Source organism: Indicator indicator, chromosome 1, assembly GCF_027791375.1.
Source record: "Indicator indicator isolate 239-I01 chromosome 1, UM_Iind_1.1, whole genome shotgun sequence".
Taxonomy (NCBI): domain Eukaryota; kingdom Metazoa; phylum Chordata; class Aves; order Piciformes; family Indicatoridae; genus Indicator; species Indicator indicator.
Genome location: NC_072010.1, coordinates 54,209,589 through 54,226,043, shown reverse-complemented (window position 1 = coordinate 54,226,043; position 16,455 = coordinate 54,209,589). Strand labels below are relative to the sequence as shown.

General features: G+C 38.9%; 1 protein-coding gene across 1 annotated transcript in view; it reads right to left on the bottom strand.

Annotated features, from left to right (window-relative positions):
• GPC5 (glypican 5) overlaps positions 1 to 16,455 on the bottom strand; it is a 723,207-nt gene that overhangs the window by 582,792 nt on the left and 123,960 nt on the right. Inside the window, 2 exon segments of the mRNA XM_054400650.1 lie at positions 2,670 to 2,816; positions 14,722 to 14,777. Of these exon segments, the coding sequence (XP_054256625.1) occupies positions 2,670 to 2,816; positions 14,722 to 14,777 (203 nt within the window).

Below are 16,455 nucleotides of genomic sequence, written 5' to 3'. Positions count from 1 at the left end.
ATTAGAATTTTGGAAAAAAAAAAAAAAGAGGAAAAAAAAAAGTTAAACCAAAAGGGAAACAGCTGAAGAATATGAAATGTAAACTGCTACGTAAGATTTCATTTTAAAAATGCCCTATTTTTTTATTTGACCTTTTCCCATTTTAGATGGAATTAGAGATGATAAAGGCTATATCAGATATAAAATATTATAGCTGTTAAACCCTCAAACTACTTCCTTTCAAAAAATGCACAGAAAAGGAGAAAGACGAGCTACGAAGGTTTTTTAAAAACGTATCTATCTCCTATCTCCAGGGCTTATGTTTGTTTGAGCTTGAAATGTAGATACAGCAGTCTTAGCGATCTCTTCAGGTCCTTATACATTCACACCAGCTTTATGTAGTTTATGATATTGCTTTCACATGTTAGGCCCAAAACTGCAGTTATCACCAGCTATGACACATGGTTTTTAAAGATCAGGCACAACCAGAAGAGAGTCAATGTACAGGTCTTCAGGTGTTCTTCAGTATTTACAGAGAAAAGTGATGATGCCTGCTCAGGTCATTACTTCTAAAATGTCACAATATCCTAGGACCATGGCAACAGAAGTTGAGCATCACAGCATTTAGATAAGACTACATTCAGAATTGGAAGGCTGAAGGAGATTTTAAGAGGTTATCCAATTTATCTTCATATCTCTAAGGAAAAAATGGCTTTTGCTGCATCATTTCCCAGTGTCTTGCCTTCCCTGTTCTTAAATACCCTCCTTCAGGCAGATGCTGGACTCCACAACTACCTATTTTTTTCCCCTATTGTCCTTGCCACTAGAAAACTCTCCCTAATATTTAATCAGAATATATTTTAAATATTTACTACGTGTCTTAGCCATTATGGAAACACTGGACAGATACTTTTCTTCCCTCTAGCAACAGTTTGTTTTCACTTCGCTTTTTCTCCTAACAGTTTTTCTTTTCTAGGCTAAACAAATCAAATTATTTGACTCCTTTTTTGTTAGATGAGTTTCTTGAACCAATCTCATAATACTTCTAGGAATACTCTATGAGTATGCCTCAGTTTTCCTAAACATATTAAAATTGGGCCTGGGCTGAGTTTCATCAAGATAATTTTGAATTGCTTACTTGTTTTTGGGTTTTATTTACTAGTCCCTTCTGATATGGTTTGTGTGCAAGAGGCTTACTGCCTCTGGTCCACTTTCTCAGAGCCTGACATTGTGATTTCCCTTCATAATACTTTCCAACACAATGCTGCTCATCTCCCATCTCCCAACTAGTTGGTTGATGCACTGATCCATTTCAAATGTCATTTCCCAGTACAATCTGTGGGGCAGATCAGGAGCCTTTCTTGTTCAAACACAATCACCTTGTTTATGGATTTATAGTTGTTTGTCTGAGTGTGTTTCTGAGGTAGAATTTGACTTTACATAACCAAGAGAAATCTCCAAGAACTGCATGCCCAACGTGTGAACTCATCTTACACATGCTTGTGTCACATGTGCATAACTTTCATAGCAGGCACATGGATGTGCCTAAGCACAAAAAGAAAATAATGCCCATTTTCCCTTAGATTAACTGTTCTGCAATAATAATAATGACAACAAACCTGATTTTAGTCAAGCACAAGAAAGATTAATTTTTTCTCATCTTTGGTGACAAAAGAACAAATATGAACAAATTAAATTGAACAAAGGACACTTTGACTGAGTAACAACATAAAACGAAGGAGAGGAAGAGGATAGATGTGAACTTCTTCATACAGCTACTGAAGAAAGACAATATGTACCACAACATATTTAGTGATCAAGTAGAGGTGTTAAGATGCAGGAACTAACCTGCAGGTCACAGCTCCAGTTAATAACATAGAGCAACTCAAGAGTATCCTACTCTTCTGGTTTTAATCAGCACTCTGTATTAACAGCATAATCCTTATTAAAAGCTAATTGCAATAATTTTAATATTTTGGTCTCTGTCATCATAAAGACTTCCTTCTCAGAGAAATACTTATTTTGGTAATAAGATCAATGAAGTAAAAGCATAGAGAATATCCTTCTAACATCCACAAATGCTAGTGTTTTGTAAGCTGTGAAATATATTGATTCCAGAGATACACATCCAGAAGTATAGTATTTTATTATTATCTCTTCATTGCCATTGCTGCTGAATGATGTCTCCCAAGCTGCTGCATACATAAAATAATACATATTTCACACTTAAAATGCTTAATATTTGCATTTTAACTTTTAACTCTCTCCCAAGAAATCATATATATTAAGAGATTACTTCATTCTTCAGAGCCAGGGGAAGTTCTAAGCAAATAGCTCAAGTCTGTTATAGCACACTAAAAGGACCATTGCATAAAGATCTAGATCAAACCAAAATCCATATTCTTTTTCTCCAATTGTATTTTGTAAACAGCAGTACAAATTCTTTTCTGTCATATGTTCAGGTGCCACAAATTTGAAGGAAAAAACGTCTGAAGAGCAGCAGAACTCTATTTTTTCCTCAAAACACAGAGGCAGGGAGATGTTTTTTCAGTGTTTACTGGTGAAACCTGAGAAAAGGAATCTCATGCTGATTTCATTTTCACCTAACCTCGACACATACCTAGGGAAATGATGTACTTGACTCTAGTTAGAAACTACTTTAGGGAAACGCGGAATACAAAACAAAAGACAAAAGTGAGTCAGAAATGTAGCTTCTCACAATATCTTCTCCATTCCAGCATGGGAGTCCATCAGCAGCTGCCAATTCACTGCCACAGAGCTGATCAGCCAGGCCACCGTAAAAGGCTCTATACAGTCAGAGGAGGCTGATAAATTCTCTGCACAGGGGAGCACAAGAAATAATGCTCAGTGTCAATCACTAACATTAAACAGTTGTGTTTCTACAAGAAGATAGAGAATGTGCGTGTTCTATTATTATATTATTCAGAATCTTACAAAGCTGATGCTCTGATTTGTCAAAGTAAAAAAAAAATAAATAAAACACAGCACTTTATTCAGGCTCTAGAACAGGAATTACTTGCCGCCAACCTGAAATTTTCCTGCATAGTAGTGATACAATTTGCGATGCTACACTTGTACAAATACACCAAAAATTCATAGCAAATAAAAAAAATGGTTGTACATGAATGAGTCACCCATTTTTCAAAAGTGCTACCCACTAGTCCCCTATACAGTGTTACAAATGCTACAAAGAGTATTTGTTAGAGTTATGGAGCAAGTCAACATTTAGGTAAGATGAGTTTAAAATGTAGGTGTTAAATATTTGGTGGATATTTAAATAACTGTATGAAAAACTACATCAGTTTTATCATGTGTTGTGCCATTTTAAAAAATTGTCAAGATGCCCAGAGCTAATGACAAGTTTGCATGCTTAAATGAATTAGTTTTTAGTTAATATATTTTTCACTGGATCATGATATTTGTGTTTATGAATTGTTTGGTTATGTAGTGAAAATCTCTTCCTGGGAGACTCATTCCTGCTGTGAAAAATTAAAATATTTATTCATTCTTGTTTAGAACATCACACTCTACTGAGTTATCTATGATCCACAGGCACAAAGAAAGGCACCAACAAACACTGTACTCATTGCTCTGTTAGTCAGCAAGCTTTACTTTATGTGAACTTCTTGTATGGTGTCTGGAGTTGTGAAAATGCCATAAATATTCTATACATTTTCCTATATTTAGCCAACACAGGCTTAAAATGGTATAAGGAATTAGATTTTTAAGTATTGTTTACTCCGCATTCAAACAGATAAAACATGAGTGACTATTATAGAGGCCATCATTTTAAAAGTCAAGTGTTCTTTCTTGTAATTGTAGGGCAAATATTTTATAAAAGCCACAGTGATTTAGCTTTACTATGCCTATTAAATGTGATATGATTGCCCTAGTGAGTCTAAAACTGCACTTCTGAAAATCTCAGGCAGGGTCAATCTTGAATATGTATAATTGCCCATGCATACTATATTTTAAATATGTAAATATGATTCATCCACACACTTCCAGGCATGAATAATCATATCTTGCATTTCTCCATCCCCAAAATTGCATCCAGTGTGCACAGCATGATTACAATTTTCCTCCATTTCCCATTCAGCAGGATTGATTTTGATTTTGTCTATGCTTTGAGTTTACATTATGGATGAAAACCAGATTTTAAAGAGTCCTATCATAGTAAATAGTTGAATTTCTTCTTCTGCACAATTAAGTCATGTATAGTACAGAAATTGAAATAAATATAGCTGCCATAACATCTTGTGACAAACTGCATTCTAACAGAAAGGTCATTCCATTTATTAGTAAATACATCCTGAGGCAAAGCTAAAGTTAATGCAGAAGTAATAACCGATTTCAGCCTGTGTTAACGTCTGACTAAAGTAGTTAGAAGGGCAGATGGTATGAATGTCAATTTTCACATCATCATCTTCTAGACCAGATAGCATGTAATTATAGGCAGATGAGCACAAATGTGCAATTACAGTCAGTGGAAGATACAGATACTTCTTATCCGTTTGTTTGGAAATGGTCAAATTTTTTTACAGTTTTACTGTTCACACTGAAGGATGACTGAAATGTTATGTTCTGGAGGAAAAAGCATTTCATACTTTCAAGTATAACAGGTTCTGTTTAGAATTTTTTTCAATTCACGTGAGAATTTTGGTGTCAAAACCACAGAAATTTCCCTTTCTTCTTGTAGCACATAGTACTAGAGAATAATGGTTTAGGTCTAATGGCAAAAATAATTTAGGAAAACTTTAGGCAGAGGAAGTCCACCAAGCACTTTAAAATGTAAACTAACTGCATCTGGAGATGCATTTGTAAAACGAGAGCGGGTTGATGTTCAAAAATTACCTCCTCCAAGCTCAAGAGAAATGTATTCCCTTGAAAAAAAAATCAAGCAAGGCAAGCAGAAGACCTACATGGATAAGCAAGGGACTCTTAGTAAAACTCAAAAAGAAAAAGGAGGTTTACAATATGAGGAAAAAAGAACTGGTCAATTGGGAGGATTATAGAGATGTAGCCAGAGAATGTAGAGATGCAACAAGGAAGGCCAAGGCCCTCCTGGAACTGAATATCGCCAGAGGGGTGAAAGAGAACAAGAAGAATTTTTTCAAATACATCAATGATAAAAGGAAGAGTAGGGAAAAGGTGGGGCCACTGATGAATGATATGGGAGATACAGTAACTGATGATGCAGAGGTGGCAGAGTTGCTGAATGCCTTCCTTGTCTCAGTCTTTACTCCTAAGAACAGCCCTCATGAACCTCAGTCTCTAGAAGCAAGGGAGCAGAACTGGACAGATGTGGACATTCCACTGGTCAGTCAAGAAAGGGTTAGAGATGGCTTATACCATCTGTAGACACACAAATCCATGAGCCCTGATGGGGTGCATCCATGAGTGCTGAGAGAGCTGGCTGATAGTGTTGCTGAACCTCTCTCCATCATCTTTGAAAAGTCATGGAGAACAGGAGAGGTGCCTGACAACTGGAAGAAAGCAAAAGTCACTCCAGTCTTCAAAAAAGGCAAGAAGGAGGACCCAGGCAACTACAGACCAGTCAGCTGCACCTCCGTCCCTGGAAAGATGATGGAGCAACTCATCCTGGAGGTCATCTCTAACCACATGAAAGGCAAGAAGGTTATCAGGAGTACCCAACATGGATTTACTGTGTCAGTGTGAGCTGAAATTCCACCCCCCCCCACTGACAATAACCAGGCTAGCCCAGTCTGGAAGCAAATGAAAGCTGTATTTACAAAGCAGAATCTACAATCTACAACGAAATTCAATGAATATGTACAAATACACAAAATTCACAACATTTACAAATATATACAATCAACAGAAAAGCACAACCAATCTCCCTTTGCTTCTCCCCAAAGGGGACCCTTCCCAAAGGGGCCTCTCTCTCCCAGGAGATTCCCCCCCAGACCCTCCTTGGACAGAAAGCAGAGTTAGTTAGAGCAGAAAGTTGTTAACTTAGCTGCCAAGGTCAGTGTGTTATCTTCAGCCAGAAGAGAAGAAGAAGAAAACAGCAGCCAGACAGCCCAGGAACTGCCCCCACTGCAGAGCACAGAATGTGCAGAGTGCCCACTTTTGTTTTGGGTAATAGTTCTTAAACATTTCTATCTATCCAATGGAAGTGTTTAGAACAATCAGTATTTTGATTTCTTACACCCAATAGTGACTTATTTACACTCTTTCACTTTCTCTGCTCTGAACTTTGCAAGGAAAAATTAAAAAGACAGTTTCAAACCATCACTGAGAGCTGGCTGATAGTGTTGCTGAACCTCTCTCCATCATCTTTGAAAAGTCATGGAGAACAGGAGAGGTGCCTGACAACTGGAAGAAAGCAAATGTCACTCCAGTCTTCAAAAAAGGCAAGAAGGAGGACCCAGACAACTACAGATCAGTCAGCTGCACCTCCGTCCCTGGAAAGATGATGGAGCAACTCATCCTGGAGGTCATCTCTAACCACATGAAAGGCAAGAAGGTTATCAGGAGTAGCCAACACGGATTTATCAAGGGCAGATCCTGTCTGACTAATCTGATAGTCTTCTATGAAGTTATGACCAAGTGGTTAGATGAGGGAAGAGCAGTGGATGTCATATATCTTGACTTCAGTAAAGCTTTTGATACTGTGTCCCATAACATCCTCATAGAAAAGCTCAGGAGATGTGGCATAGATGGTTGGTCAGTGAGGTGGATTGCAAACTGGCTCCACAACAGAGTTCAGAGGGTCGTCGTCAGTGGGACAGAGTCAACTCGGAGGCCTGTGGCAAGTGGTGTCCCCCAGGGATCAGTACTGGGTCAAGTTTTGTTCAGTATCTTTATAAACCACCTGGATGAGGGCATTGAGAGTACCCTCAGCAAGTTCACTGATGATACAAAACTGGGGGGGTTGGCTGACACCCCCTCAGGCTGTGCAGCCATCCAACGTGACCTGGACAGGCTGGAGAGCTGGGTGCAGGCAAATCTCATGAAGTTTAATAAGGACAAGTGCAGGGTCCTTATTACATCTGGGGAGAAATAACAACAAACACCAGGACAGGTTAGGGACTGCCCTGCTGGAAAGCAGCTCCACAGCAAGTTCTCCATGGAACAACAATGTGCTCTTGTGGCCAAGAGAGCCAATGGGATCCTGGGATGCATTGAGAAAGGTGTGTCCAGCAGTTCGAGGGAAGTTCTTCCACCTCTCTACTCTGCCCTGCTGAGACCACACCTGGAATACTGTGTCCAGTTTTGGGCTCCCCAGTTCAAGAGAGACAGAACTGCTGGAGAGAATCCAATGGAGAGCCACGAGGATGATTATGGGACTTGAGTTTCTCCCCTGTGACGAGAGACTGAGATCCCTGAGGCTATTTAGTCTTGAGAAGAGAAGACTGAGAGGGGATCTGATCAATGTGTGATCAATATGTGAGGAGTGGGTGCCAAGTGGAGAGTGCCAGGCTCTTTTCAGTGGTTCACAGCGATAAGACATGAAACAACAGGTTCAAACTAGAACATAGAATATTTCACCTCAACATGAGGAGAAACTTCTTTACAGTGAGGGTGACAGAGCCCTGGAACAGGCTGCCTAGGGGGGTTGCGGAGTCTTCTTCTCTGAAGACCTTCAAAATCCACCTGGATGCATTCCTGTGTGGACTGTTCTAAGTGATCCTGCTCTGTCAGGGGGGTTGGACCTGATGATCTCTTGAGATCCCTTCCAACCTCTGATATACTGTGATACTGTGAAATTAGGAAGTCAGGGAACTCTTAGGAGTCATGCATTTAATGGAATCTTTTTGTTCATTTGTTTTCCCTTAGATAACTGTCATAGAGCAAGTCTACACACTTTGGGAGAAGCCTATTCTTTTCTGCTAAAGCCTGTGAAAGCTGCTGAGAGCAACATGCTGCCAGAAGTATACAGGAGGTAAATAAAGTGAAATTAGACTCAGAGACCAGCACTTCCTTAAAAGCAGGCTGCAAGCATTTGCTGAAGTTGCTCTTTCATGTAATGAATTGCTATAGTTGCCATGGGGATATAAAATGAACTATAAAGTGATTGTGACTAATAATGAAGAAGGTGATTCAGAAGGCAGAAAATGATGATATCAACTACAAAGTTGTTAAACTGAAATCTATGTCAGTGGATATCAACATTTCTATCCCCCCACTTTTTGGTGTAGCCCCTGTTGCATGCCATGAAATGTTTCCAGCATCTCAGGTAGGTGCAAGTCATGGAAAAACATTACTTAGTGCTACCCCATGCCTCTCATGCCCTTTAAAGGCAGTTTCCCTGAGGTCAATCCAGACACCACTTATTTTGAAACACGTAACAGTCCTGGATTAAGTGAAATAGAAGATGGCTTCATGTGTGCAGAGTGCTAGCAATCAGAAAACATCAAGAACTTGCTTAGCTACAAACACAGAGAAAATGTGCCTGTAAAAAGGCTATTGAGTGACATACTTCTGTGCTGGCTAAAGCAAACTTCTGTTTCACATCTCTTTCCACTCCCACAATGTTCTCTAAGCCCTGTGTTTGTTTGTTTTCTCCCCCTCCACTTTTCGGAACATGAAAGACCTTGTGCTAACAGGAATTGTCTGCCTTTGAAGCTCAGAGGTACTTTTTCTTCTCTAGACATCAGGACTGAGCAATTATTCCCTGCAATTCTCTTGCTTCAGTTTCTTCCTGCAAAGTGAAATAAAAAGAAACAGAGCACAAAGAAAACCTGTCTGTATTTTAGCAAAAAAACATGAAATAAATGAAATTTCTGATTTTAACTTTGTACTTTATTTGCATAATGAGGTCTTTTGCCTCGACTGTAATTTTGTGTTTACTCTTTACAGTGCTATTACTCCTTAGGGTCATAAAAGACTTAATTAACTTGTCTAATGTTAGATTGGCCATTCAAGTATCCAGGATATCTGCAGAATACTGGAATATACAGCAGAACCTATAGTACACCTGCATCCTCTTGGCAGCATATCAGTTGGGATACCTAAGGGATGCTTTTAGCTGTGTAAGCAGCCGAATTGAATCCTCCTTTCCATAGGCTATAATGACAGTTTAAACACCTAGCCCATAAGCAGTTAGGCAAATTTTACCCTGTAATAATAAGCCAGGTATAAATCCACTCTCCAAGTCTTTGCAGTCATCGCATAAAGCAATGTTAGTTCTCCAGTCCTTTGCACCAGAGTCACTTCTTCATAGTTCCTGCAGGACGAGCTACTTCAGTGTGTACAACGATGATGTAATCTCTGTTGTCTTTCTCATACCTGTGATGCCCTTGGGCCTACTGGCTTTGGCGCTTATTCTTCTTTCTGTGTTTGGTACATCATACTTGTATCACTCACCCAGCTGACCCAAATCTGTCATTTTTTAACTGGTCACTAGTGATTGTCACTTTTGTGTTTAAACCATTAACTGCATATGTATGCCAAACGTACTTCTGCTTCCCACAGTGGCCCAGTCTTCATTGTCACCTGATTTCTTCAGTAAACTTGTGCACATGAGAAGGTCAATTACTCTTAACTACCCTTCAGATGCCTGCTCTGTCTGTGAGATAAATTTAAAACCAAAATGTGAGTATATTGTTTCCCAGTACATGGTTGATGATAGTCTAAAAAACAAATAAATGCACTGTCCATGTCTGACGTTTCTGTTTGTTTATTCATTCTTTATATGTCCAGGAATGAGAACACAGTGTACCTTATACTGTATTTTCTCTGTTTTCTGAAGAACTTTAACTCTATCCACTAGCTACATTATTTCCTAATTTTTATTCTTTTGGGCTGCAAAATTAACCTTCCAAACAAAACATCCTTCAGTGGTATTACTGCCAGTCTTGAGAGACACCAGCTGGAGCCATCATTTTGAGAGAAGGAGAATGCTCTCCCTACACTAATGATCAAACAAATGACACTTCACAGCAACATCTGACCAGAACATATTCTTACTATCTTCCAGTTTCTCTCCAAGGGTATTCCTATTTAATGTTTCCACAAATTGAGTATTTTTTGTTTGTTTGTTTTAAAGACAAAATCCTAAAAGAGCATATAAAACAATTCTCAAAGGGGACTGAAAATATCCTCTGAGAAATGAGACTGAAGAATCACCCAACATATTATTCAGGAGAGAATTAACACATCTCACTGATTTTCAGAAAAAAATAAAGATTGCTATAGACTTTTAAAACAAAAGCCTCAGCAACCTACTAGGGTGCTTTCTGTTGTGGTTTGGTTGGTTGGTTGGGGTTTTTTTGCCTTGATTACTTTGGTCAAATGTTTTTAAATACTGCACAATATTTAAGGGCATAAAAAGAAACTTTTAGGGCATAAAAAGAAAATGGTAAAACTTCTGATTTGCACAGTTCAGACAAACCTATTGTCATTACACTCAGCATGCCGTTATTATGCACAATTTGTATGCCACAGTATGATGACTGGGTTAATTAAAAGCTCTTGTAATAACCATGCAGTTAAATTGCAATTAGTGCCACACATGAACTTTATGGCAGTTTGATTTTGCTGGGTGCAATACTGTAAAATGTCTGCTTATGGTTAGTTACAGTCTGGATAACTATAACATCATAAACCTTTACATGTACACAGGACTGGACAATGATGCAACCATCACATTGACAACGGGATACTGTCCTATAAGTTCACGTGCTTAAGAGGAGGAATGAGTCACATTCTTTGGGCTTGGGTTTTTTTTCTAGTATAGAAATAGTTCTTTCTGACCTTAGCATTTCTACTGAAATGATTTTACACCAAATGACCAAAGTAAACTGAATGCACAGTGGTGCACTTCCAGCTAGATATGCCAAGTCTCAGTGATTAGTTATGCCAGTCTTTAAATGCTGCCACTGTGCCAGAAAAAGATCTCAGGAATCCTGAGACTCTGCTCCACTTTGGGTCACAGGTTGTTGTGAAATAAACTGAAAAAGATTAACATTTTCTAATCTTGCAGTGTGTCTGTGGTCTGCTTCTTACTAGTTCTTACTGCTGTGCACAGAGTATCAGGGAAGAAAACACTTCTCTGGATATAAAACCTTTTGGCTTTAGATGTAGCTCTAGCTGGGAACCAGCTAATTTGAGAAACAGGAATCTGAGAATTACCTCTTCTTTTAACTTTAACTCTTTCATGCTTGTTTTGGTAAATCCAGCAAGCATTTAAAATTTTTGATACATATATATCCTGAATTTCATGTAATGGGATAGGTGTCAGGTATGCCCTAGACTGACACAGTCTCTCAGATCTATTGGAGTGGCCATAGTCCCTGTGGACATTTAAAACTGCTTTTATTTAATGCATGTTTTAATTAGTGATTTGTCTGGTGGCTTTCAGTTCTGATCAGCTATCAGATCACAGATTTGTCACCAACCCTTACAGTTAAATCCACTAAAACACTTTTGAGGAAAATGGACAGCTGAAGTCTAATAACTCTAAAACAAATCCAGAAGGGGATGTCAAGGATGAACAGATTGAAAATACATTTGTTAACAAAATAAAATAAAACTAAAATGTGATTGAGTTTATTTTATTTTATTTTTTAGGAATATACAGGTAAATACTTTCTTCAAGAAACAGATTCTTGATGAGTCACAAGCATTTCCAGCAACAGATTACTAATAAACTACCCAAAATATCCATCCAGGAAACCAATGTTCACAAAGTTTCCTTGAGTGAGATTTAAACACTGTGAGTGGATGCATAATACTGTCAGATAGATGGCTGTACATCAGACAGAGGAGAAAAAGAGGGATACATCATGTTCTTTTTTTTGCAGCTCGTTCTGCCATGCCTGTAAGCAGCGCAAGACAGGATGGATTCTCTGTCACCAGGCAACACAGCGGTTTGTCACTTTCTGATCACCTAGGAAGGTGAAAATGAAGAATTCTCAAAGTAAGATTAGCTTCTTAACTTGTAATAATCTCCAGCTGAGCTCCTGCGGCTTGAACCAATATAGCCACGCTTAGTGCTAGTTTCACCGATTTGTCTTTTTCCAGTTATACCACAAGAGGGGGCAGCAGCCTTTCAGTATTTCTGATCACTTAGCAGGTTTTTATCAGTTGGCGCTTGTAACAGCTTATTTAATGTCAAACTTATGTTGCAAATAAAAATTATATTTAGATATGCGAGAGCGTGCACATGTGCCTAAACCATTAAAGTACTTCCTGCTGAAACAAAACTTAAGTTTCCGAAAAGAAGGAGAGCAAGCATTTTGTACAATAGGCTGTTTTGAACTTCAGAACCAGGAAAAAGACATTATTGTGTCTTATGAACAGCAAGGCAGTACCACCAGTTTTTACAGCACAGGAAAATCATGCAGAAATTGTGTATTGTTTCCTCTGTTTTGTCTAGAACTTTTGTGTTCTTTATCCATGACCAGTCTCTTTTTCCCTACTGTAGCATCAAGGTTCTCAGCAATATGTCTTAAGCATCCCAAAATCTAAGCAAGCTCTGGAGTTGCAGTGGCAACTTAGAATTTTACAAGTTTCAAATACATTTTTAGTAATTTTTACAGAATGTGTAAGAGAAGTCCAAGACAGACAAAAGGGGTAAGCATTTTGAACCCAAAGAATTATAGGGTACAGCTGATACTTAAATTAATGCTTGCACAAATTATCAAACACTGAATCTATTATCACCTGCAAATAATCTCAGTCAATTTCAAAGCAATTTTATTCAAAATTGTAATTAAAAGATCAGGTGATACACAATGATTTTGCAAGTGAGATAGAGTTGGAAGTGGTTTCAAGATCAAGAAGTAACAAATCCAGTTCAAAGCAACATTGTTAAATGAAGTAGTTTGCTCCACGTCAAACCAGATGGTATTAAGCAATAATAAAGGCAAACTGCAGATATACAAAATGCAGATCGACTGGCCTACCAGTGAGGTAGCCTCATCAGAATGAAACCCTGAGAAGGGTATATGTATAAAAACTAAACTGAAACAAAAAACCCCCAAACTAAACAAACAAATGAAAAACCAAACCAAACAAACAAAAAATAACAAAAAAATAAAAATCACCAACATTTCTGCAATATAGAAATAAAAGTACAACTTGGAGGTACTGAACTAATTATCCCACTCTGGCACTAGTGTGATGTCATTTTGAGGAACTCTGCATTTAAGATGGAGGACCAAGAAAGAGACAAAAATTATAAGAGTTTGCAATTGAGAGTTTTTTTAATCAGTGATTCTTTTAATACAGTTTTGCAAAAGACTGCTGTCCAAGCTGTTGGATATGGGGAGCAACAGTCCATAACCTTATGTGACTGAGACACAAATCCTTTTCCTTCCACTCCTTCCACTCCACCAAAACCAGTACTCCAGCCCAAGCTCTTGAGACTGTTCTCATATCTTGTCAGTTTCTAATTATCTCTGATTTCCTTCATAATTTTGCATGTGCTGATTGTAAAATAAAACCTAATAGCCCATTAAATCTGAGGTACTTAATATACTTTTAATTTGTGTCTTCTGCTTTTTAATTACTAAAAGCTTAATGGTTTTAATTCTGCTGCTTCTTTCACGAGGGACTAACACTCAGCAAGTCTGGTATCAAAAATAGTTTCTCCTTCCCATCACAATAGCAGTGAAGGAATTTTTTTTTTAATGGCTTTATGTCAGGGGAAATCCTAACGTTTTCAGCCAAGTTACCCTGCAGCCAGAATACAGCACTGCCAGTTCAAACTCTTCAAAGGCAGTTCAACAAAACTGCTTCTTGTGAGAGGCTGCCAGATCTCCCAATACAACTCTGCTTCAGTGGATGCCAAGGTATTTCATTTATGTTCATTGAAAACACTCTGTAATTCTTCTCTGAAATGCAATTATGCAAAACCAGCAGTAGTCCTTTCCAAAGATCAGCTGCTTGTGTGTAGTTAGACTGATTTATCTATATTTTCTAGTGGTTGAAACGTACTTTATTCCTCTTTACTTCTGTGTGCCCTGGAAGTACAGCTTTGACATAGATGGCTAACACTATGTCTTCTTGTCTGATACAGGCAGGATTGTTCATTAAATCTAAGTCTATCCAGGGTCACCTGTGCAAACCAAAAGAAATTCAGTAGGAATGTGACTGTCAATGAAAGCAGAAATGGGGCTCTATACCATTTATCGGGCATGTTACCTACAACAAAAAAGCATATTCAACTTACATAAAGAATTTGTAGAAACAAAACAAGTTGGCAGGCATCAGCGTATCTGCACAATGTGTTTACCCTTTGAAATTTATCTTCCAAAATTATGAAGAGCAGTTTTGTAAGTAAGATCTGCAACACAGTATGTAAATCAGTAAAGTCATGCATACTTACAGTAACAGTCATAATGAATTATTTTATTTAGTGTAACAAGCTGTCAACAATCCTTTAGATAATTGGAGAGTGATCTTTTCATAATAAAGAATTTTAAAAATCTGAAAAAAAAATGAGGGGGAAAACCCCACTATCTAGTCAGTCAGCATGTCTCCTCCATTCCAAACACCATCTAATGAGATCAGTGGGTTTACTTCCCATATCTATATATTAAGTGTTTCAGTCTCTCCTCATCCTCTTATTTGAACCTGGCCAAACTAGTTTTCTTTTAAGATCTTTTATGATGTACTAAAGTCATTTATCCATACATGTTCATATCATTTCAGGAACCAAAATAGTCTGAGAAATTCAGTTGCTTCTAAATCTCTGGATATGTCATCACAAAGTCTTTCCCCTGTGGTACAAAGGGTTGGGTTACTTACTTAAGGGCCAACTGAGACAGCAGAATTCTGCTTGGCTCAGTAGCTGAACAGTAGTTCTGTTTCACAATGGAAAAGGAAGATCAGACACAAAGAAAACACACACACAGCTTACAGATAGGATTCTCCATCGACTTTTCCCTTTACACTTGCCTGTGCCTCTTGGCTTTGGGGAAAGAATGAATAGCTTCCTCTCTTCTCCTTCTGCAAATACAAAGAACCAGGTTGCAGCAGTTTCAGCCTTTTGAAGCATCTTTCTGAACTGCAATTCAGTTCCTCAATGGACACATTCAGACAAGCCTGCCAAGGTGCCAAGGCAGAATCAGACATCTAGCACGTGACCTAGAACCAGGACATGATGGAAGCCCAGGCTGCTTACACAACAGTTTTTCAGACCTCTGAGTCCCTATGTAGTCAATGGAAAGAGGAGGGATCTGTGCCTTTTGACCAAATTGTGCCTAACATTCTGGTAAAATAGCAGGGGGAAAGGAGTTATATTAAACATGTTATGCTTTTCTGACAAAAGGTTCTCAGTCTGAAGAAGGAAGTGCGGCAAATTGAAAGATTTTACAAAAGTTTCAAGTAACTTCAAACTATGAAGTGGATTTGCTCTAAACTTATTAATAGGAATGCATAATGCATGCCATTATATGTTCCTACATTATTTACTTGGCAGTCTACATCGAACATACCTTATACAAGCCTGCCATACTCAGTCAGCATTCTTTGCCAAAGCCATGTGTGCATGCTGGTAAGTGCAGCAAGTTGACCTTGGCTGTCTGACAGACCCCCCACCCAGCTGCTTACTCACTTCTCCTTCTCAATAGGACAGGGGGAGAAAATAAAATGAAAAGGCTTATGGGTCAAGATAAAGACAAGGAGGTCACTCACCAGTTACTGTCATGGGCAAAACAGCCTCAACTAGGGGACACCATTTCTCACAGCATCCTCCTGGAGAAACTGATTTCTAATGGCTTGGATAGGTGGACAATTCACTGGGTTAAAAACTGGCTGTATGCCCAGGCTCAAAGAAGTGGTGGTGAATGGGCTTAAATCCAGTGTTCCCCAGTGCTCAGTATTGGGGCCATTTCTCTTTAATATCTTTATCAATGATCTTGACAAGAGATTCGAGTGCACCCTCAGTAAATTTTCAGATGACACTAAACTGGGTGGCAGTGCGTTGCGGCAGGGCCAAACAGGGCCAGTACAAACACAGGCAAGTCCTGATATGTCTAGACATGGTTCCCCTCTGCCTTCTCCCTCCTTCAAGAGTTGGGGTGATACAGGAAAAGGGACAAAAGGACAGGCCCCAACATGTCTGGTAAACAAGGATCCTTTTGGGGTAAGAGCACATGTACTGGCCACTGTTCCTCTCAGATCAGGCTTATGTTTCTGCCTTTTATGGCCACAGCCTGGCAGAGTCCCATTTCACTGGGTGACTGTTTGCTGGCTTCAGTTGCCCTATTGGCCCAATTGAATCTCGGGCAAGTGATAAATACAGGCTGAATTGTATTCACTTTGCCTTGCCTGCTAGGACCTGCCTTGCTTCGAGTTGCCTTGTCCTGATCCAAGACCTGGGATAGAAGCCACGAGCCCTACTCACTGCAAGCCAACAAGCCATGAGCCTTAGGATCCAAGCCTCACCTCCCCTTGCAACTATAATTCGTGCCGTGCCTCAGTTTACCCAGGAAGACACAAGAGCCCTTTGTGAGAACGTGTCGTACAGCCCGCTGTCCT